We start from the raw sequence: 16,683 nt of genomic DNA, 5'->3' as shown, positions 1-16,683 counted from the left end.
TATTATTCAAATGACTTAAATACTGCTGCAAACTTCCTTTTTATCCAGTTCTTAATAAAATACTATTTCTGGTTATGTTAAGTGTGTTAAAATAACACAATCTGTTTTTAGGTGTTTCTGTCCAGTGTTCTTTCACATTCAGATGCTTTGGGAACTAGTATTGCTAGGAGAACCGCTTGTTGTGATGGCGCCATCACCATCAGAATCTTCGGAAACAGTGTTGGCACTTGTTAGGTAAATGTAGTAGAGCTTCCTAAGTAATGACTGAGTCATTGTAGCTGCACTCAGCTGCAATCTTCATTTGATTTGAATGTAACAAAGCATGACAAATTTTAGATTTGCTTGTGTGTCTCGTGAAATTTTGCACTGTATACACACAACAAGCTTTTCCTCTTTCTACCTTGCAGTTGTATTTCACCATTGAAGTACTGCAGTGATTTCAGGCCATACTTTACCATACATGACAGTGAATTCAAGGAATACACAACTCGCACACAAGCCCCGTAAGTAAATCAAACTTCTTGTGAAGGTGTTGCTCAAAGCCACTTGTAAATAGAAATTTGTTTTAAGATACTGCTTAACTATTCTAAATTTCTGTCATTAGAGAATTACATTTAGACTCCTTACGTAAATAAGATTTATCTTAGAGTGCAGTAATTAGCTGTTTAAGTTTTCGCCCCAGTTAGATAGGATAAAGAAGTTATCAAACAATGTCACAGTTAAACGACATTTGAGCTTCGTAGGATACTTGTGTACAGAATAAGTAAAATGCAAATATGAAAGCAAGAAAAGTTTCACTTTTCCATAAGCGTTTGTCTATGCAGCAACAGCTCTGTAGTAGCACCTTGGAGAATTGTTCTGTACTTGTTTTTATTTTTAAGCAATTGGTAAACAAGGTGACTTCTAGAATTCAACATCCATACAGCTGCTTTGTAAAGTTAATCCAGTCAGTGTCCTAGTTGAGGCAGTAATTTAAAAAGTAAATATCTCTTCACTGAATTTGTTAGAAAAATGTTGTAAATAATTCTGAAATTAAGATTCTTTTTTTGAGAGCATCAGTCTACAAAATCAATTCTCTTTGAAACTGCTTTAATGACACATTTTTCCCTTTTTTTTTTTTTTTTTAATCCTGCTCTGATTTTGAGAGCATATACCTCCAATATTTCTTACTATTATGTTATCTAAATGCAACTTGATTTGGGAATGGAGTGCGTGTGCTAGATTCACTGATCTTTTCATAATTTATTTTTTACTAATGTATTAACAAGCAGTGTTGTTGTGTTGGGTTTTTTCTTTATTTCGTTGCTTTTTGTACTGTATTTTTCCTCTCAACAAAGGTGTTGCCAGAGGCACAGCAGTGGAAGAACATACAAACTTAGGCACTATGTTTCAGATTGTTTTCCATGGGAATGGTTGTGCAGTATGTAATTTAGTTTCTAAAAATAATTGCAAGAAGAATTTGGTTAAACTTTAGTAACCCATGTTTAAAAAAATCCATCTGCTGCTCTGTAGCAGAGCAGAAAGGTTGTCCAGTACATATGTTAGTATTTGAAATAGAGCTAGAATTGCACAAGCTTTCTTACAGAAAACAAAAAAAGAATTCAAAGATTGCAAACGGGCTTTTAAAGCAATGGCTCTGAGAAGGGGAAGAATCCAGATGATGCAGATTCTGCCTGTTTTATTAGTGAGAGAGGAGCAAGGTTTTTCATCTTGATGTTTTGATTTGTTGTGCCTTTTCAGAAATTACTTCAGTGGTTTAAAATCAGTATTGGTTCTGGTAAATATAATAGATTAACGCTCCTAAAAGTTACCAAGTAGTTTACCAAATCTTGCTATTATATCATCAGTAGCAATGAAACAAGAGTCCTCATGATTTGCTACCGGTTTACCTTGACCTGGAGAATTATTTGTATGCGTGTAAATGAAAGCCTCACTTGACTTTAACGCTCGAGTTAGTAAAAGAATGTCAATTTGTGTATGTTGGTCCAAACCAATTCTGTGTGAAACTTGCTATTTGGTTCCTACAAAGGAGGCATGAGAAGATTTAAGATGGGTTAGACCTGATCCATTCCTAGAGAGAAGGAGAATGCCTATTGGTTTGAGTTCTTCTGAGCCTTAGTTTGTTATGTTGATTCTTATGATGTGACTATGAAAAGAAGATAAGATAAAACATCATAAGTTGATTTTTTCAGAGTACAAGGAAGGAATCTGTTGGGACATTGTTATGGATGCTGTTCTTCATTTTGGAAGAAAGATTGTAAATCATGTATGATAACACTGAAACATTTGCAAATCCCAATAAATTTAAGTCAGTAATGCAAATTCGTTTAACAGGATTATTGAAACAACAAAAAATAATGAAACTAATTCAAAGGAGTAGGGAAAAATACTTAATACCTGGAATAAAATGTTTTCAGACGAACATACTTGAACAGCAGGTAGGACTCGAAGTGATTTTTCTGGGGAAAGTTGAGTTGGTGACAAGTGAGAAAAGACTTCTAAGAAACTTGATACAGTTTGGTGCTGCTCATTCTAAAATGGAATGGAGAGAAGAAAATTGTTATTTCCATGGCCTAGACATTTTACTAAGGTACAGAGCTGTGTGATCAGATTTTTCTCCTATCTGTGAATGGCTAATGAATTTTGAGAGAGAGAGAGATCTGTATAATTATAATTAGCGAGTGGAGGGAGGAATGAAAGTTGGAAAAGTTTGGAGGTTAACATAGAAATTGATGCCCAGTTGCCATCATGGTATAGCCAGAAGAATTGAACAAAAATATAAAGAAAGATCACTTCTTGTTTTTCTCCCCACCTCGCCTTGAGAAACAGGGAAGTTAAGGGCGATGTACAGAAAGTGTTTTAAATATCCCAAATTTGAACAGTCTGAAGAAGTTACGATAACCTGTTTTTAATACGGCAGTTCCAGCGAGACTTGCAGTAACGCTTTCTCCTTAATTAACATTTGGCTGTAAAATGGATGGCAGCCATCATATCAGTGCTGTAAATCCCAGATTCTGCAGGCCTATGGTATAGCAGCAGCCTTGTGCTCTTGATGCCTCTTGTTCTCTGGGTGCCCCTATGCATCTTCAAAGCCACATTCGAAGTACAGAGTAGACAGAAAAATCTGACAGGTTGTGAGCTTGGGCACAGTGCTGTTAATGTGCTTGTACTTCATCATTTGGTAACTGCTTTTTAACGGAGAATGCTAAAGTGTCGGAAAGGAAGTTGTGTGTCTTTTTTATTTTTTTTTCCTTAATCATGTCAGCTGAGCTGTAGCTTTGCTGAGAAGTCTCATACAAACAGCAGTCATGTTGACATGCACATTCAAGCACTGAGATTTTGTTATAATCAAACCTTGAGAAGTGGTAATTTGTCTTTCAAACATGGGTCAAATTCCTATTCATTAAATATCAGATAATACCCTGTTCTCATCATTGCAGTTGGGCAGAATTTAGCCAAGAGCCTAAGCAGATGTCACTTCTGTTCTCCACTATTGTTTAGACTTTAAGATATGCTTGTTTTGCTAGTTTCTAAAACTTAAAAACTTTAATAAACATACTACTGTGTTCTCACGTGCAACTTAAAACGTAACTCTTAAATACAAAAGGAAAACAATTTCAAGTCAAGAATTAAAGTTAACCTTTTGATTTCATTGAGACGGAAGCTCTTACTGTCATATTCTAAACATTGTCATTATTTTTCTAGACCATCTGTCATTTTAGGGGTGACAAATCCTTTTTTTGCTAAAACACTTCAGCACTGGCCTCACATTATCCGAATTGGAGATCTTAAACTTCCAGGTAAAGTAGAAATACCTTCTACACTCCTGTGCAACAAGACTTAACTGTGGCTTATTTATTTACAAACATTTTATTTAGTTCAATTAATTAGTTGAATACTAATCAAATCCTCATGAATGTCAATCTGTCAAGTGAAGTTAGTCTCCCGTGTACTGTATGTCATGTACTGCCAAATTTCATCTATTAAATGTAAAAGGTGGTAATACTCATTATTAATGATGTTTTACTTTTCACACATTCCTGGTTTTGTCTGTCTACCAATAAGGTATTAAAATGAGAAATTATTACTGATGTTAATTTTAGGATGCATGTAACAAACCACTTACAGTGAGTGCACAGAAGGTAAGAGCCATATGAAAGCTAAGTTTGAATGTTGCAATAACATAAAAAGTTGTTTGTGACAGTATTTTGAGAATATATTTATAACCTGGTGATATTCTGGTAATTATTAATTGTTCAAGCTGGCTGATTTCTTTACATGATTGAGTAGAATTTTAATGTAATCTTTGGATAACATGTCAATTGCTAGCCTGTAATAAAATACTGCAGTACTCTTAATTCCTGAATGTAGCAGTTTGCTGTGACAGGTTCGCTGTTTTGTTCTGGCAGTGGGAATGCATAAATACCCAGTTAGGATAATAAACCATGAAATCCATTTTTGTAGAATATGTTAGAGTCCATGTCTGAATACACCAAATTAATTAAAGATTTCATGCTGTGCCCAATATCATTAGGCAAAGTTTTGCTTTACTTTTTAAAATATCATGCCTGTCCACCTTCAGAATACCTGTGGGGCTTTAGGGGTTGTGGGGAGGACTTAGCTAGCTGCTGTGTAGTGAAGGTTTGGAAAACAGATTCTTAATTAAACTATTAAACCTCTACAAAGCCATATACACAGGTTGCCTTCGAATTTGATACACAGTCTCAAGTATGAAATTCTGAAGTTTTGGTGCAGGTATGTGAAATGCTTAGTCAGGAAGTTCTAGTGATGTATCTGTCTGACCTGCCTTTAAAAATTTAAATTTTATTCCTTCAGGGATAAGGAGAGGGCTTGTGATTTTTTTTGTTGTTGTTGGGTGGTGTGGTTTTTTTCTCCTTTTCTCCTCACTCTTCAGTTTCAATAGCAATTATATACTGTTACATTTTCTGAAGTTGAGCGTCCAACTACATCTAGGCGAAAGGTTCTGATGAGGCTGCAGGACTGTTGTTAACAGGGTTTAGGGTCTTCTGGCTGGAGGAGGCTATATTTGAAAAAGAAAACCAAAAACCTTAGTTTGGCCTATGAAAAAGGGACTTAAATTTTCTTTTACAACACTTAAATCCATGGCTACTGTTTTAGTTTCTTGTGTACAATTTATTTCAGCACAGGTACCAAAGATTTGTTCCTGAAAGCATTTACCCTAAGGGGAACAAAGGAAGAGGAAATGAAATTTGAAATTAATGAAACAGTCATTTACTGCTATATAGTCAGTATTTTTCTTTGGCTACTTTGATTCAGAAGGTTGTACTTCTGGTTTTTTGGTTTGGTTTTTGGGGTTTTTTTGCTTTAAACAGGGAACCCTTATATGAATTGAAAAGCCTGTATGCTGTTACTCATATGTTTACTGAATGTTTCTGGATATATACCTGGATGTTGCCAGTGTGTCTTAATGCTTCTTACAGTATTAGATAGTCTTCTAAATGAAAGTATCCATTTCTAAAAATCAGTGCAATGTATAGCACATCAGCTGTAGTATCTAGTAATAAAGATGGATATTTCAAGTAGGGTGGCTTTAAATGTTTTGGCAGGTGAAGTTCCAAAGCAGGTGAAAGTGAAAAAACTGAAGAACCTTAAAACTTTGGACTCCAAACCTGGTAATAAGTTGCTTCAGAATTAAATTACCAGTATTTTAATTTTAAAAAGCATACCCTATTTTTCCTTTGGCTAAGTGCTGCTTTTTTTTCTTTAGGTGTTTATACCTCTTACAAGCCATACTTGAACAAAGATGAAGAAATTGTTAAACAATTACAAAAGGTAATACTGCAAGTCTTTTCTTAATGGAAACTCTTTTATATATTGTCATGCAGTGTTTTAATTGAAGGCAGAGCTCTGTGTGCATAACTGAAATGAAACTAGATTCTGATTACTTTGCCCCAATTCATAACTGGATAGACAGATGTACACCTTCATTGCAGAAGAAAGGCTGCTGCCTTCTTAGCAGTTTGGGTAACAACACGAACAGTAGAACTTAAGAAGTTAGCTTAATCATGTAGAGAACTGAAGTGATTCATCTGTGCATCTCTTTTGGGGGTCTACCTTTTGCCATCTCCATCTAGTCTGTTTGTTCTAGAAATCTCACGCTTGAGGTAAGAATCAGAGATTCTAAACTTCAACTGATTTGCACAAGTTTTTTATAGAAACTTTCCTTTAATTTCTATACATGAAAATAAAAAATCAGCAATTGAAGGCATGAATATCTGTGCAGAAGGACCTGACATATTCGTTTTCCTGTCATGGTTCAGGGTACGGGGTGCTGTGTGTAGGCTTATGGACAATGACTACAGAAAAACTGGAATAAATAGTCTTTAAAAAACCCCACAACTACTGACATATTTTGAGGTAACAGACTGACTCTTTATTTCTTTTTTAAGGGTGTACAACAGAAGCGTCCCACAGAAGCACAGAGTGTGATTCTTCGGCGGTATTTTTTGGAATTGACGGAAAGTTTCATTATTCCATTAGTGAGTTCTCAGACTAACGGGTTTTTTACATATATAAATATGCAGTAGCTTGTTTGGTGTTAGTCTGACTAAGTCCAGTATCTAGCAGTGTACCCCTGGGGTCAGCACTGGATCCACTACTGTTCAACACCTTTGTTAGTGATCTAGGTGATGGGGCAGTGTGTATCCTCAGCAAGTTTGCTGATGGGACAAAACTGGGAGGAGTGGCTGATACACCACAGGGTCTTGCTGCTGTTCAGAGAGACCTCAGCAGGCTGGAGAAATGGATCGACAGGGACCTTATGCAGTTCAGCAAAAAGGAGTGCAAAGTCGGGGGGGGGGGGGGGTAGTGCAGCTGTGCAGAAAAGGATCTGGGAGTCCTAATGGACATGAAGTTGAACATCAGCCAGCAATGTGCCCTTGAAGCAAAGGCAGCCAGTGGTATCCTGGGCTGCATTAGGAGGGGTGTTGCCAGCAGGCTGAGGGAGGTGATTTTTTTCCCTCTACTCAGTGCTGGTGAGGCCATACCTGGAGTATCATGTCTAGTTCTGGGCTCCCCAGTACCAGAGCGAGATGGAGGTACTGGAGAGAGTCCAGTGAAGGGCTACTGAAATGACTGAGGAACTGGGACACCTTTCATGTGAGGAAAGGCTGAGAGAACTGGAGCTGTTTAGCCTAGGGAAGAGAAGGTGTGGGGGTGTGGCAGGGGAGGAGTCTCACCAATGTAAATAAATGTATGTAAATCTGAAGGGAGGATATAAATAAGATGGATACAGGCTCAGTTCAGTGACAGGACAAGGGGCAGTGGGCACAAACTGAAACACAAGGAGGGTCTGTCAGCCATCAGGAAATGCTTTTTTACTACTGAGCAGTGAAGCAGGTTAGGTTGCCCAGAGAGGTCGTGGAGTCTCTGTCCTTGGAGATATAAAAAACCCCTGTCTAGGCATAGTCCTGGGCAGCCTGCAGGGAAGCTTGTGCAGGGGGGAAAGAGGGAAATAGCACCAGATGAGCCTTCCAACCTCAAGTGGTTTAGGATCCTGTGAATAATACCCGAGCTACAGAAATTTACCATTAGGCTATGTCTTGAGTTTTCTAAAATACTGTAGTCTTACAGTTCTTTAATTACCATACTTAGCAGAAAAATGAAGGCCGTAGCTTAATCTCAGAAATGGAACATTTATATACCTAGACAGAAGATTCAGATCTTAAAAAGGAATGCCTCTTTGTATACATTGCTAGACAGCATTTTCAGATGTTTGCTTGCAACACACTGTGTAGCATTTATGCAAAGTAAAACTCTCTCTGTGTGTGTATTTTAACATGAAGCAAGATGGACATTTCTTTAATCCTTCCTCAATACTTGGAACATCTGTCTACTGTTGAAATTATTTTTTTTTTCCCCATGTAAGAGTATTTCCCTTGACATTAAGAAATGTCAGTATTGGAAAGGTAGAGCTGGAAAGTACTTTGTAATGAGAAGAGCTCTGCAAGTGTATATACTCTTGTAGCAAATTGCTATTTGCTATGATAACTGAGGGGATGCTACAAGGTAATCTTTCTGTTAATACGTGAAAGATCAGCCAATTCAACTGGTAAATCAGACTGGCTTAATTTTTTCCCTTGGATATTTACTCTGTGCTTTTCCATGCAAATCATTAAAGTTCAGAGAATTTTTTCCCTTTTCCAGTCATATTTGTGCACTCACTGCTGTTAGGCTTGGTGTGAGAAACTATTTCTAGCACATCTCAGTTCCTTTCAGCTGCCTTGTCCAGACAGCATTTCGTTACTCATCTTCTAGGCAATTAATTTACTTCATTAATACTTTGCAGATGTACTTACCTTTGCAACTCCATTTTTACCAATGTTCTATCCGACTTCCAAAGAACAATGTCTGTTTCCAAAGGTAGACAGAGTTTTGGTTTGGTTTTCTTTTTTTATTCATTGATTTTGAAGTTGTTTTGCCATTGCATTCCCTGCAGTGGACAAATTTCAGCAGTCAGTCCTCCTTGGGCAGGTCCTTTTTCGCCTCAAGGCAGCTATTTGCTCAGATTATTGCAGTATTTTCAGGATTTCAAATCTTGCAGCTACATCAAGCATAAACAAAAGTCACAAGAGACTTTTGAGAAAAAGGTAATGTCTCTACTTAGATTCAGAGCATCTAGAACTGGCAAAACTATTATGAAACTCAGCTTTATCTCAGTCTCTTTTCCTGTCAGGAAATCTTAATGGCCAACATGATGTTGCAGGGACTACAGAATTTGCTTTCTCTTACCTGGTCTCAGTTTTCCTCAATATTACTGCTGCTTCAGAAAAAAAATATGGGCAAATGAAATTTAGTATGGATGGCTATTTCAAACAAATAAATACCTTTGGGAGGAAATTGCATATACAGACCTCTTCACTAGATCATAAAATCAAAGATGAATGTAGGTTACCTAGGACATCTGATCCAACTCCACTGCTCAGAGCAAGGCTAATTTGAATATATAGCTCAATATCAAACCTTGCTATACAAGCATAGGCATAAACTGCTGTACAAATTCAACACACTTGTGTCCCCTGATTCTAGAGGAGGTTTCATCATGATCCTCATGCTTTGCCTTCCTCAGAGGCAGTAAATACAGCTTCTAGATCACCGATGACTGCAGTAATCATCCACAGTACTGCTCTTTCACCAAGACTTGGGTTTTAGAGTATAAGACATTTTCGTGATGACCATTTCTCAGTCGTGCTCTACTTGGCTGTAAACCCGATACAGTTTTACACCTGGGAGGAACATCCCAAAACAACATTGAAAGCTTTCAGAGTTTTGTGGTTTCCATTTTTCTTTTTTTGTGTATTTGGGTTTTTGTTTGTATCAACCTCAGTAAAAAAGCCTCCAGTTTTTTATTCTGAATGTAGCAGAGGTGAGTTCAGCAATCTGAAGGTTCATAAGGAGACTAATGGAATCTAGTTCCTTCAACTGTAATTTCTGTTCAGGATTTTTCCTTCTAATTTTGCTGGTTTTGTCTATTAGTGATAAGCTGGTTTGGTTTTCCTCAGAGTCACATGAGAATGGTTTCTAGACAGTGAATCTCAAAATTTTTTGTTTTCTTCCTAGCTGTTTTCTATATGCTGTTCCTGTAAAAGAATGGTTGTCACAAGAGTTTGCTTTATCAGGCGATAACTTCTTCTGGGTTTGGGTGTGATAAAACAGATTGAGGAAACTGCAAATTCAGGTGACTCTAGAAGATGCTATTACACTTTACAAAGGAAAGACTATCACTGAATGTCGAGATAAATGTACTCTGTATTAGGGTGTCACATGGAGAATGTTTTTTCAGTGGATCAGAATATTTTATTGTATAGCATCGTGCTACTCTGGAAATGGCAGATATCTGGTGTTTGCTCTCTAAACATGGTACTTCATCTGTTCAAATCTCTAAGCCTGTTTTGTCTCACTTCTAGCCAGTCAGCAAAGTTGTTTGGAATGCTTAATGTTCACTGATTTATTTTATTTATTTTTTTTTGCTTCTGAACAGAGATGTTAATTTGTAAAATAGGAATTTGTGTCCGATGCAATAGTAAAAATTTACCTGTCCTGTAAATTGGAATCGTGATGTAGTGATTGCAGACTCCTGACATATTTTTATGCTGACAAATGAATATTGTGGTTAGGTTGCTGAATCCATGCAGATTTGTAGGCTTTGACTTGCACTGAAATGGAAATTTGTCATTTGTTTTCTAATTTGTGCATTAGGGTAATAATTATGTTGTAATAGGTGCATACTCTCACCTAGCATTTGGAGGTGTGAAGTCTGTGTAATGGTGGACTTCAACCCAAAAACTTCTGCACAAAGTGAAGTCGTTTCTGTGGGCAGGTAGTTGGGACATTAAAATTGGGATATATAAAATTGGGCAGTGATACCTCAGGCATTAGATGTTTACATATCCTCTGTCCTGTTCTGAGCTCTGAACAACTTTTTGTGCTTGACCTGAACTTCTCATCATTTCAGAACGTGCATGATCAGGTCCAATTTCTGTCTGCAGGAACTGGAACATTCCCGCAGAGTTGTTTGCCCTTGGGTGTTAATGATTAGAGGAGTTTCTCCTTAAAATTTGTCTTGCTCTCCTCTTATTTTGAGACGAGATGGACATGTAGGGTGAATCCAAAACCTTTCCCTGGCATTCCCCTCCATCTTGCTTAGACTTTCACTCTGAGCAAGAGGTGAGAAACTTACTATGTTTTCTGTCATAAATCTTAGTTTACAGGGTGAGATCACCCTTTACATTCCCTGCAACAAGGAAACTATATGGGGGTGTGTCTTTTGTTTCTTCAAAAGATGGAACTACACTTTTCATAATAATACTGAATTTCATAGTATTATAGAAGCTGATTACGTTCGCAGATTAAAATGCACAGCCATTTGAATACACTTTCAAAATGAATGTATAGCAGCTTGTATCGATGTGCTTGTGTGAGCTGGCAGGGCAGAGCTGCCTCCTGTCATCGGACCTTCAGCTTCAGCAGTGGCCTTGCTGAGAAACCGCTCCTCCGCGCGTATGCTAGATGGCCCGTTGGGGCACTAGCCATGCCTTTGCCAAACACTGCTGCTGCAGAGAGGCCCGCAGGTGATTCAGTGTTTTGTAGGTTAGTTCTGTACTTAATGTTTTGTCTGAGCCACTCTGCAAATCACTTCCTAATACTTGATGCAAAGTGCAATTAGTGTTTGTAATCACCCATGATGTGAAGGTACCTGTAGACTGTCACCAAAGAAAAGAGACGTTATTTACTAGTGGCTGGAGTTCAAGAGATATATATTCCATGTATATGTTTGTCTACTGTCCTCCTTTGCCTCATGTCCTTCAATCTTGCTGACAGAGTTCTGTAGTTAGGAAATACGAATGGTATTAGATAAGCTCCTTCTTATAAATATGCACGACCCCACCCTGTACCAATACTCAGAAGAAAAAACATTGTGGGCACAAGTGATAAGCAACCGTACACGTGGACTGTGTCTTTAGTATTGGTTATGCAAACAACCTTTCTTTTTCCTTTCCTTAGGAACGTTACGTGGCAAGCCTAATGCCTTTGCAAAAATGCATATCACCATGGAAGGTAAGGAAGTAATTCAAATGAACTGGAAACTGTTGATTAGAGAAAACAGTTATAGTATGCTCACTACTTTTTTCTTTCCATAGAGTCCACCACAGCTGAGGCAATTTAGTCAAGATGACTTCATGAAGACACTGGAAAAAGCAGGACCACAGCTCACATCAGGTTTAAAAGGAGACTGGATAGGACTTTACAGGTCACTTTTTTCATCAGCATAAAAAAATTCATAAATGAAGACAAATCAGTAGTATGAATGCTCTTTTTCCTGAGCAAACCTCAAATCAAACTTCAGATCTTTTCCTGAACAAATCAGTATTGATTTGAATAAGACTTACTTTTAGAATATATATATATATATATACACACCTTAATAGGAATTGGTAGTGCTTAGTATACTTTGCTCACTTAAATCTGTGTCTCTGTAACCTTTTAATGGGTTTCATAAGGTGCTATGACACTACAGGTCTCTGTATACCAATATGGTCTGTGGTTTTATTTCTGTGGTTCCTACTTCCAATAAAACACAAAGATAAAAATGAGGATATTTCAAACTGAGCCTTGCTTTTTTTCCTGACAAAATTTTGTCTTTCAGACACCTTTTCTTTATGTTGTTTTCTCAATCCTTGTCTTGATTAATAGAAACACCTGTTATACTCCACTTGAGAATGTTAGTTTTTTGAAAGTAAACAGAGAAAGGGTCCTAATATATTTTTCAACCTCAAACATCATTACTTCACATCTGATGACTTAGAAAGCAGAGTTATCAAAATTTTAATTAAAATATAAACCCTATTTTTCTTTGGTGTTTTACCAGGCATTTTTTGAAATCGCCAAACTTCGACGGTTGGTTTAGGAGCCGGCAGAAAGAAATGACACAGAAGTTAGAGGCCCTTCACTTAGAAGCACTCTGTAATGAGGTTAGAAAAATGTGTGCTTATGATTATATTTATTATCTGATAATAAAAAATATATTCTTCCTCAAGTCAGTTTTACTCCTGGTGTGTTCATTGGTTGAACATAAAAATGTTTACAATTTTCTCAAGTCTGATCTAGCAAACAGTGATTTTGTTAACCAAGTACAAGCTAGAACTAACATAGCAAAAGACAGCAATATGAAATACAGTTCGCTTTTTTTATAACAACTGTTACGGTTTGTAAAATGTATCTTAGGTACTTTTTTGTTCTGTTGCGTGTTTTGAATTGAATTCACCACCCCAGAAAAAAAAGATATTTCCTTCTACTTGATAACAGTATTTCATCCAGCTTGCTTCCTTGGCATTTCATTTGACAAGACATTTTTAGTTGCGATACAGTTAGTAGCTTTGAAGGTATAAACTCAGGGAGTACCATAGAAAATTGACAACTAATCAGATATGGGTAGTAAAGAAACCTACAACTCCAAAGATATTAAAGCATTCCTACAACAAATACATGGTAATGGGAAGCTGAGAAGTGAAATCTCTTTATTGATATATAAAAAAATGCCACATAAATGATTTCTGTTGCAAGATCAGTTCTTAAGAGGCTGAAGTGGGTATCAGTATCATTTAAGTCGGAACGACTAATAAAGAAAGGTACTGCAAGAGGAGAAGAGATTGTGTGGCTAAAGAGGGAATAGGAAGAATAAAAAAAAGTTCAGTCAACACCACAGCTTTAAAACAAAAGATTGCACTGGTTATTTGAAAAAAGCCATTGATTTTTATCCCTTGCCTTGTCAATTCCCAAACAGTACATTGTAGCAGCCCAAATAGATTGTTCAGCTGGAGCAGCCCAAATCATTTGCAGGGCAACAGCTAGGTCAATTGCCTAGAATTTATCCAACTATATTTGACACGAACTTATTTCAAAGAAAAGGAAACGTGTCACGAATTTATTACTGGTTCTGCTCCATACTAGTTTTTTCTTTTGATCTGAATATTAACATCTTCCTGTATATGAGCAAATATATTTAATAGGTGAATAGTAAAGGGGCAGGGGAACAGAACTTCCATAAGAAAATTCACTTGATGAGTATATTTTACTAGTTATCAACTATGTATTATGCTAGTAGATCTGATGTGGTAAACATTTGCTGCCATTTTGCATTGTAGATGCTGGTTTTGAAACTAAGCCTGTTTGGCATGATTTGTTTGTTGATGTTGTGCGCTAGTCTGTTATGCTAAGTCCTGAACAAACATGCAAATAAAGCAGATTTTGCAGTTCACAGTAGAGACAGTACATGAGTAAAATGAATTTAGTAAGTGGCATGAGAATAAGGAAAAGGAGAAGATCCATTCTGAACGGTAGGTGTAGATGAATACTATTGTTGAAAATTATACAAGTTACCATAAATATTTCAATGCTTAATTTTTATTCTTTTAGAACTTGGTTTTCTGGAGTCAAAAGCATACTGAAGTGGAAACGGTGGATCTTGTCTTAAAGTTAAAGAATAAACTGGTAAGTAATGGAATTGAACATGGCTCAAATTTGCATTACTTAACTAGATAAGTGTTACATAGTTGTGTTTACAGGCATTTGAACGAAATATACTCCTTAAGATCTGGGTAACCCAAGGAATCAATCACTCTAGTTTTGTAAAATAAAACCAGTTCATTTCAGCTAAGACTGTAAGGTTAAGCTAGCTTCCCACCATTGTTCAGCTATGTTGGAAGCATTGCACTGATCCTATTTTTTTTAAAACAAGTTGAACTTTTTGACTGATCTGAGTGGGAGCAAGGCTGAATCCTCAGGGAAGAAGAAAACCAAACTTCCTTATGATTACTGAAAGTCCAAATCAGTGTTAGCTGATGCTGTTGTGTGATTGTTGAGGAAACCTCCTATAGTCCAACTTTCTACGTGGTCTGTAAATAAGGAATTAATTTTTCAGATACACTAATATGTCACTTTTGTGTGACATATTCTTAAGGTGAACTTGTATTTTTAGTAGAAACCATGTTTCATTGTACCTTTGCAGTTGCAGGCTGACAGAGAACACCTTCCTGTGAAAACTGACACACTGAAAAAGCTGCAGACACACATCAATGATATCATACTAGCACTTCCAGATGACTTACAGGACATCTTGCTCAAAACTGGCACAACATGATTTCTACTGGGCTTTTTTCGTGCAGAAAGCAAATGGCAAATGCAGTTTCACAGAAGACAGTGGCTTCCCAAGTTCAGAACACACCTTTAAATAGTATGTTAACACTACAAATGGACTGTACTAATAGTATACTCTACTATGCTATTTTCACTGGGTTTTTTCCATTTAAATACCAATGCAACTAAAGGAATTCCTGTGTCTAATATTATTGTTTGAAATAAGTGCTCTTAAAGAAAAATCTGTGGGCATATGAAACTATACCACAGTATAGGACCACGGTGCAGTGCTGGCATTGCAGAATGTTTTCCAAGTGGTGCTGCTATACCCAATCCTGTTAACTCAGGGGTAAGCAATATTGATCCTGTACTGTCTGTCCTGTTGATGTTGTATCTGATCGCTTTGCCTTTTTTTAATTTTTTTTTTATGTTTTCATCTAGCGGTGAGTCCAACTGACATGCGACTTGGTCAGAATACATTATAGTTGAGGTATTTTACTGGTAAATCATTGCTTTCAAAACTGTTTCAGGGACAGCTGAAATAATCAGATTGGCTCTTAACGTTCTTCCCTTCTCCTCCTTACATCTTTCCAAAACCATATTAATTTAGCATCTTTAAAGAAGAGAAGGCAGCTGACAAATTTCGTGAAGAGTCGTCTCTTCCATTCAATGTCAGTTAATTAGGGTGCTCTTACTCACATGCCTTAAATACAAAGTAATTGTATTCTAACTAGTGGTTTTAAACTGCTGACATCCAGGATTTAAAGCGGATCGCTAGTGTAAATGTAAGCATGCAGTATTCATCACAGGAAATAAACAGTGGTGTTCTAATACGGATTTTAAAATCAGTGATTTCAGTAGAGTTAGCTGATATACAATCTATTTCAGTTGGAGATCACAGCAGTTACAAATCCTGTTATAATCTTTTATTTTTACTTATACCAGTAGGATGTTCGGGGAGGTGAGGGGGCTGAAGGGATAAGATGTTGGCTTCAGCTGAAAAAAGCCTATGGAAAGGTCAAACTGTGGCAAGAAGAGATTGTAGCCTGAAATTATTCTCAATATATGCATACAGCAGACATGCATCAAGAGTAATTTCCTCTTGCATGTTAAGCAGCAAGAATGTGATGTTTATCTTCTTGAACAAGTTTCAGTGGTACGTAAGAACTCAGCTGCTCCACATGCAGTGTTGTATTTGACCAGTTTCAAACAGAATAAACGTAATGCTGTAGTGTACACACAGCAGACACTCGCATGACAAGTGGATCACAGTTATAAAAAAAACACTCTGCTTTTAAGTGCTTGAATGGAATTTTTTAAAACTTCCAACATAATCCTGCTATAAGAATATGCTTTTGTATGATAAATATTTCATACCATCTTTCTAAAAATGTCTTATTTAGATATAAAGTGTCACGGTATTTTTATGAAAATGTATTTTAATACTGTTATGGTTTGTATACGGTTACTCATGACCAAAAGTTTAATGTATCTATTATGTTACTTAAACTACACCACTTCAGCATTAATTTCTAACTCGCAAATATTTTTTTTTGCACACCCTGATGAGTAGCATTTCTAATCCAGGAATCAGTAAGTGGCCCTTCTTATATGAAATTATCTTAACTATTTAACCTGGAGCACTGTGTAGTTTCTTGGAACCATGTAAACTGGTAACAACTATGATAACTGTCACATGACTGCAAATACATATTTTTGTAAAAGAAAATAAAAGGTTTGATTTTTATTTTTTTTGTCTTCGGAAGCTATGTTACTTAGATGATTGGGTTTTCCCCTCTCCTGTGTCAGCAGAGCTGTTCAGCAGCTTGTAGAGACTGCTGCAGTCTGACTTGATGAAGCTGAACCCCTTAGGTGACCAGAGATGCCTGATGTGATGGAGCAGTGTTGTAGCTTGACCGTACATCATGGTTGTAATACAATAGAGCTGCAGGATCCTCAAAAAATCAAATGGCAGAGACTGACTTCCAGACAAAATTTATCCAATAT

At 36.8% G+C, this 16,683-nt stretch overlaps 1 protein-coding gene across 2 annotated transcripts in view; it reads left to right on the top strand.

Moving 5' to 3' along the window:
• The window catches only part of DENND6A (DENN domain containing 6A), a 28,209-nt gene extending 11,786 nt beyond the window's left edge, over positions 1 to 16,423 (top strand). For both annotated transcript variants that reach the window (XM_037383664.1, XM_037383665.1), the window contains 11 exons: positions 112 to 234; positions 408 to 503; positions 3,706 to 3,800; positions 5,589 to 5,654; positions 5,750 to 5,814; positions 6,432 to 6,521; positions 11,545 to 11,598; positions 11,682 to 11,791; positions 12,410 to 12,512; positions 13,957 to 14,031; positions 14,549 to 16,423. In XM_037383664.1, coding sequence (XP_037239561.1) covers positions 112 to 234; positions 408 to 503; positions 3,706 to 3,800; positions 5,589 to 5,654; positions 5,750 to 5,814; positions 6,432 to 6,521; positions 11,545 to 11,598; positions 11,682 to 11,791; positions 12,410 to 12,512; positions 13,957 to 14,031; positions 14,549 to 14,680 — 1,009 coding nt within the window. In that variant the 3' untranslated portion in view covers positions 14,681 to 16,423. The remainder of the gene's footprint in view (positions 1 to 111; positions 235 to 407; positions 504 to 3,705; positions 3,801 to 5,588; positions 5,655 to 5,749; positions 5,815 to 6,431; positions 6,522 to 11,544; positions 11,599 to 11,681; positions 11,792 to 12,409; positions 12,513 to 13,956; positions 14,032 to 14,548) is intronic.
• The last annotated feature ends 260 nt before the right edge of the window (positions 16,424 to 16,683 follow it).

The sequence above is a fragment of the Falco rusticolus genome, chromosome 4 (assembly GCF_015220075.1).
Source record: "Falco rusticolus isolate bFalRus1 chromosome 4, bFalRus1.pri, whole genome shotgun sequence".
Classification (NCBI taxonomy): domain Eukaryota; kingdom Metazoa; phylum Chordata; class Aves; order Falconiformes; family Falconidae; genus Falco; species Falco rusticolus.
The sequence above is the reverse complement of the archived record's forward strand: the minus strand, read 5'-3'. Positions and strand labels throughout refer to the sequence as shown.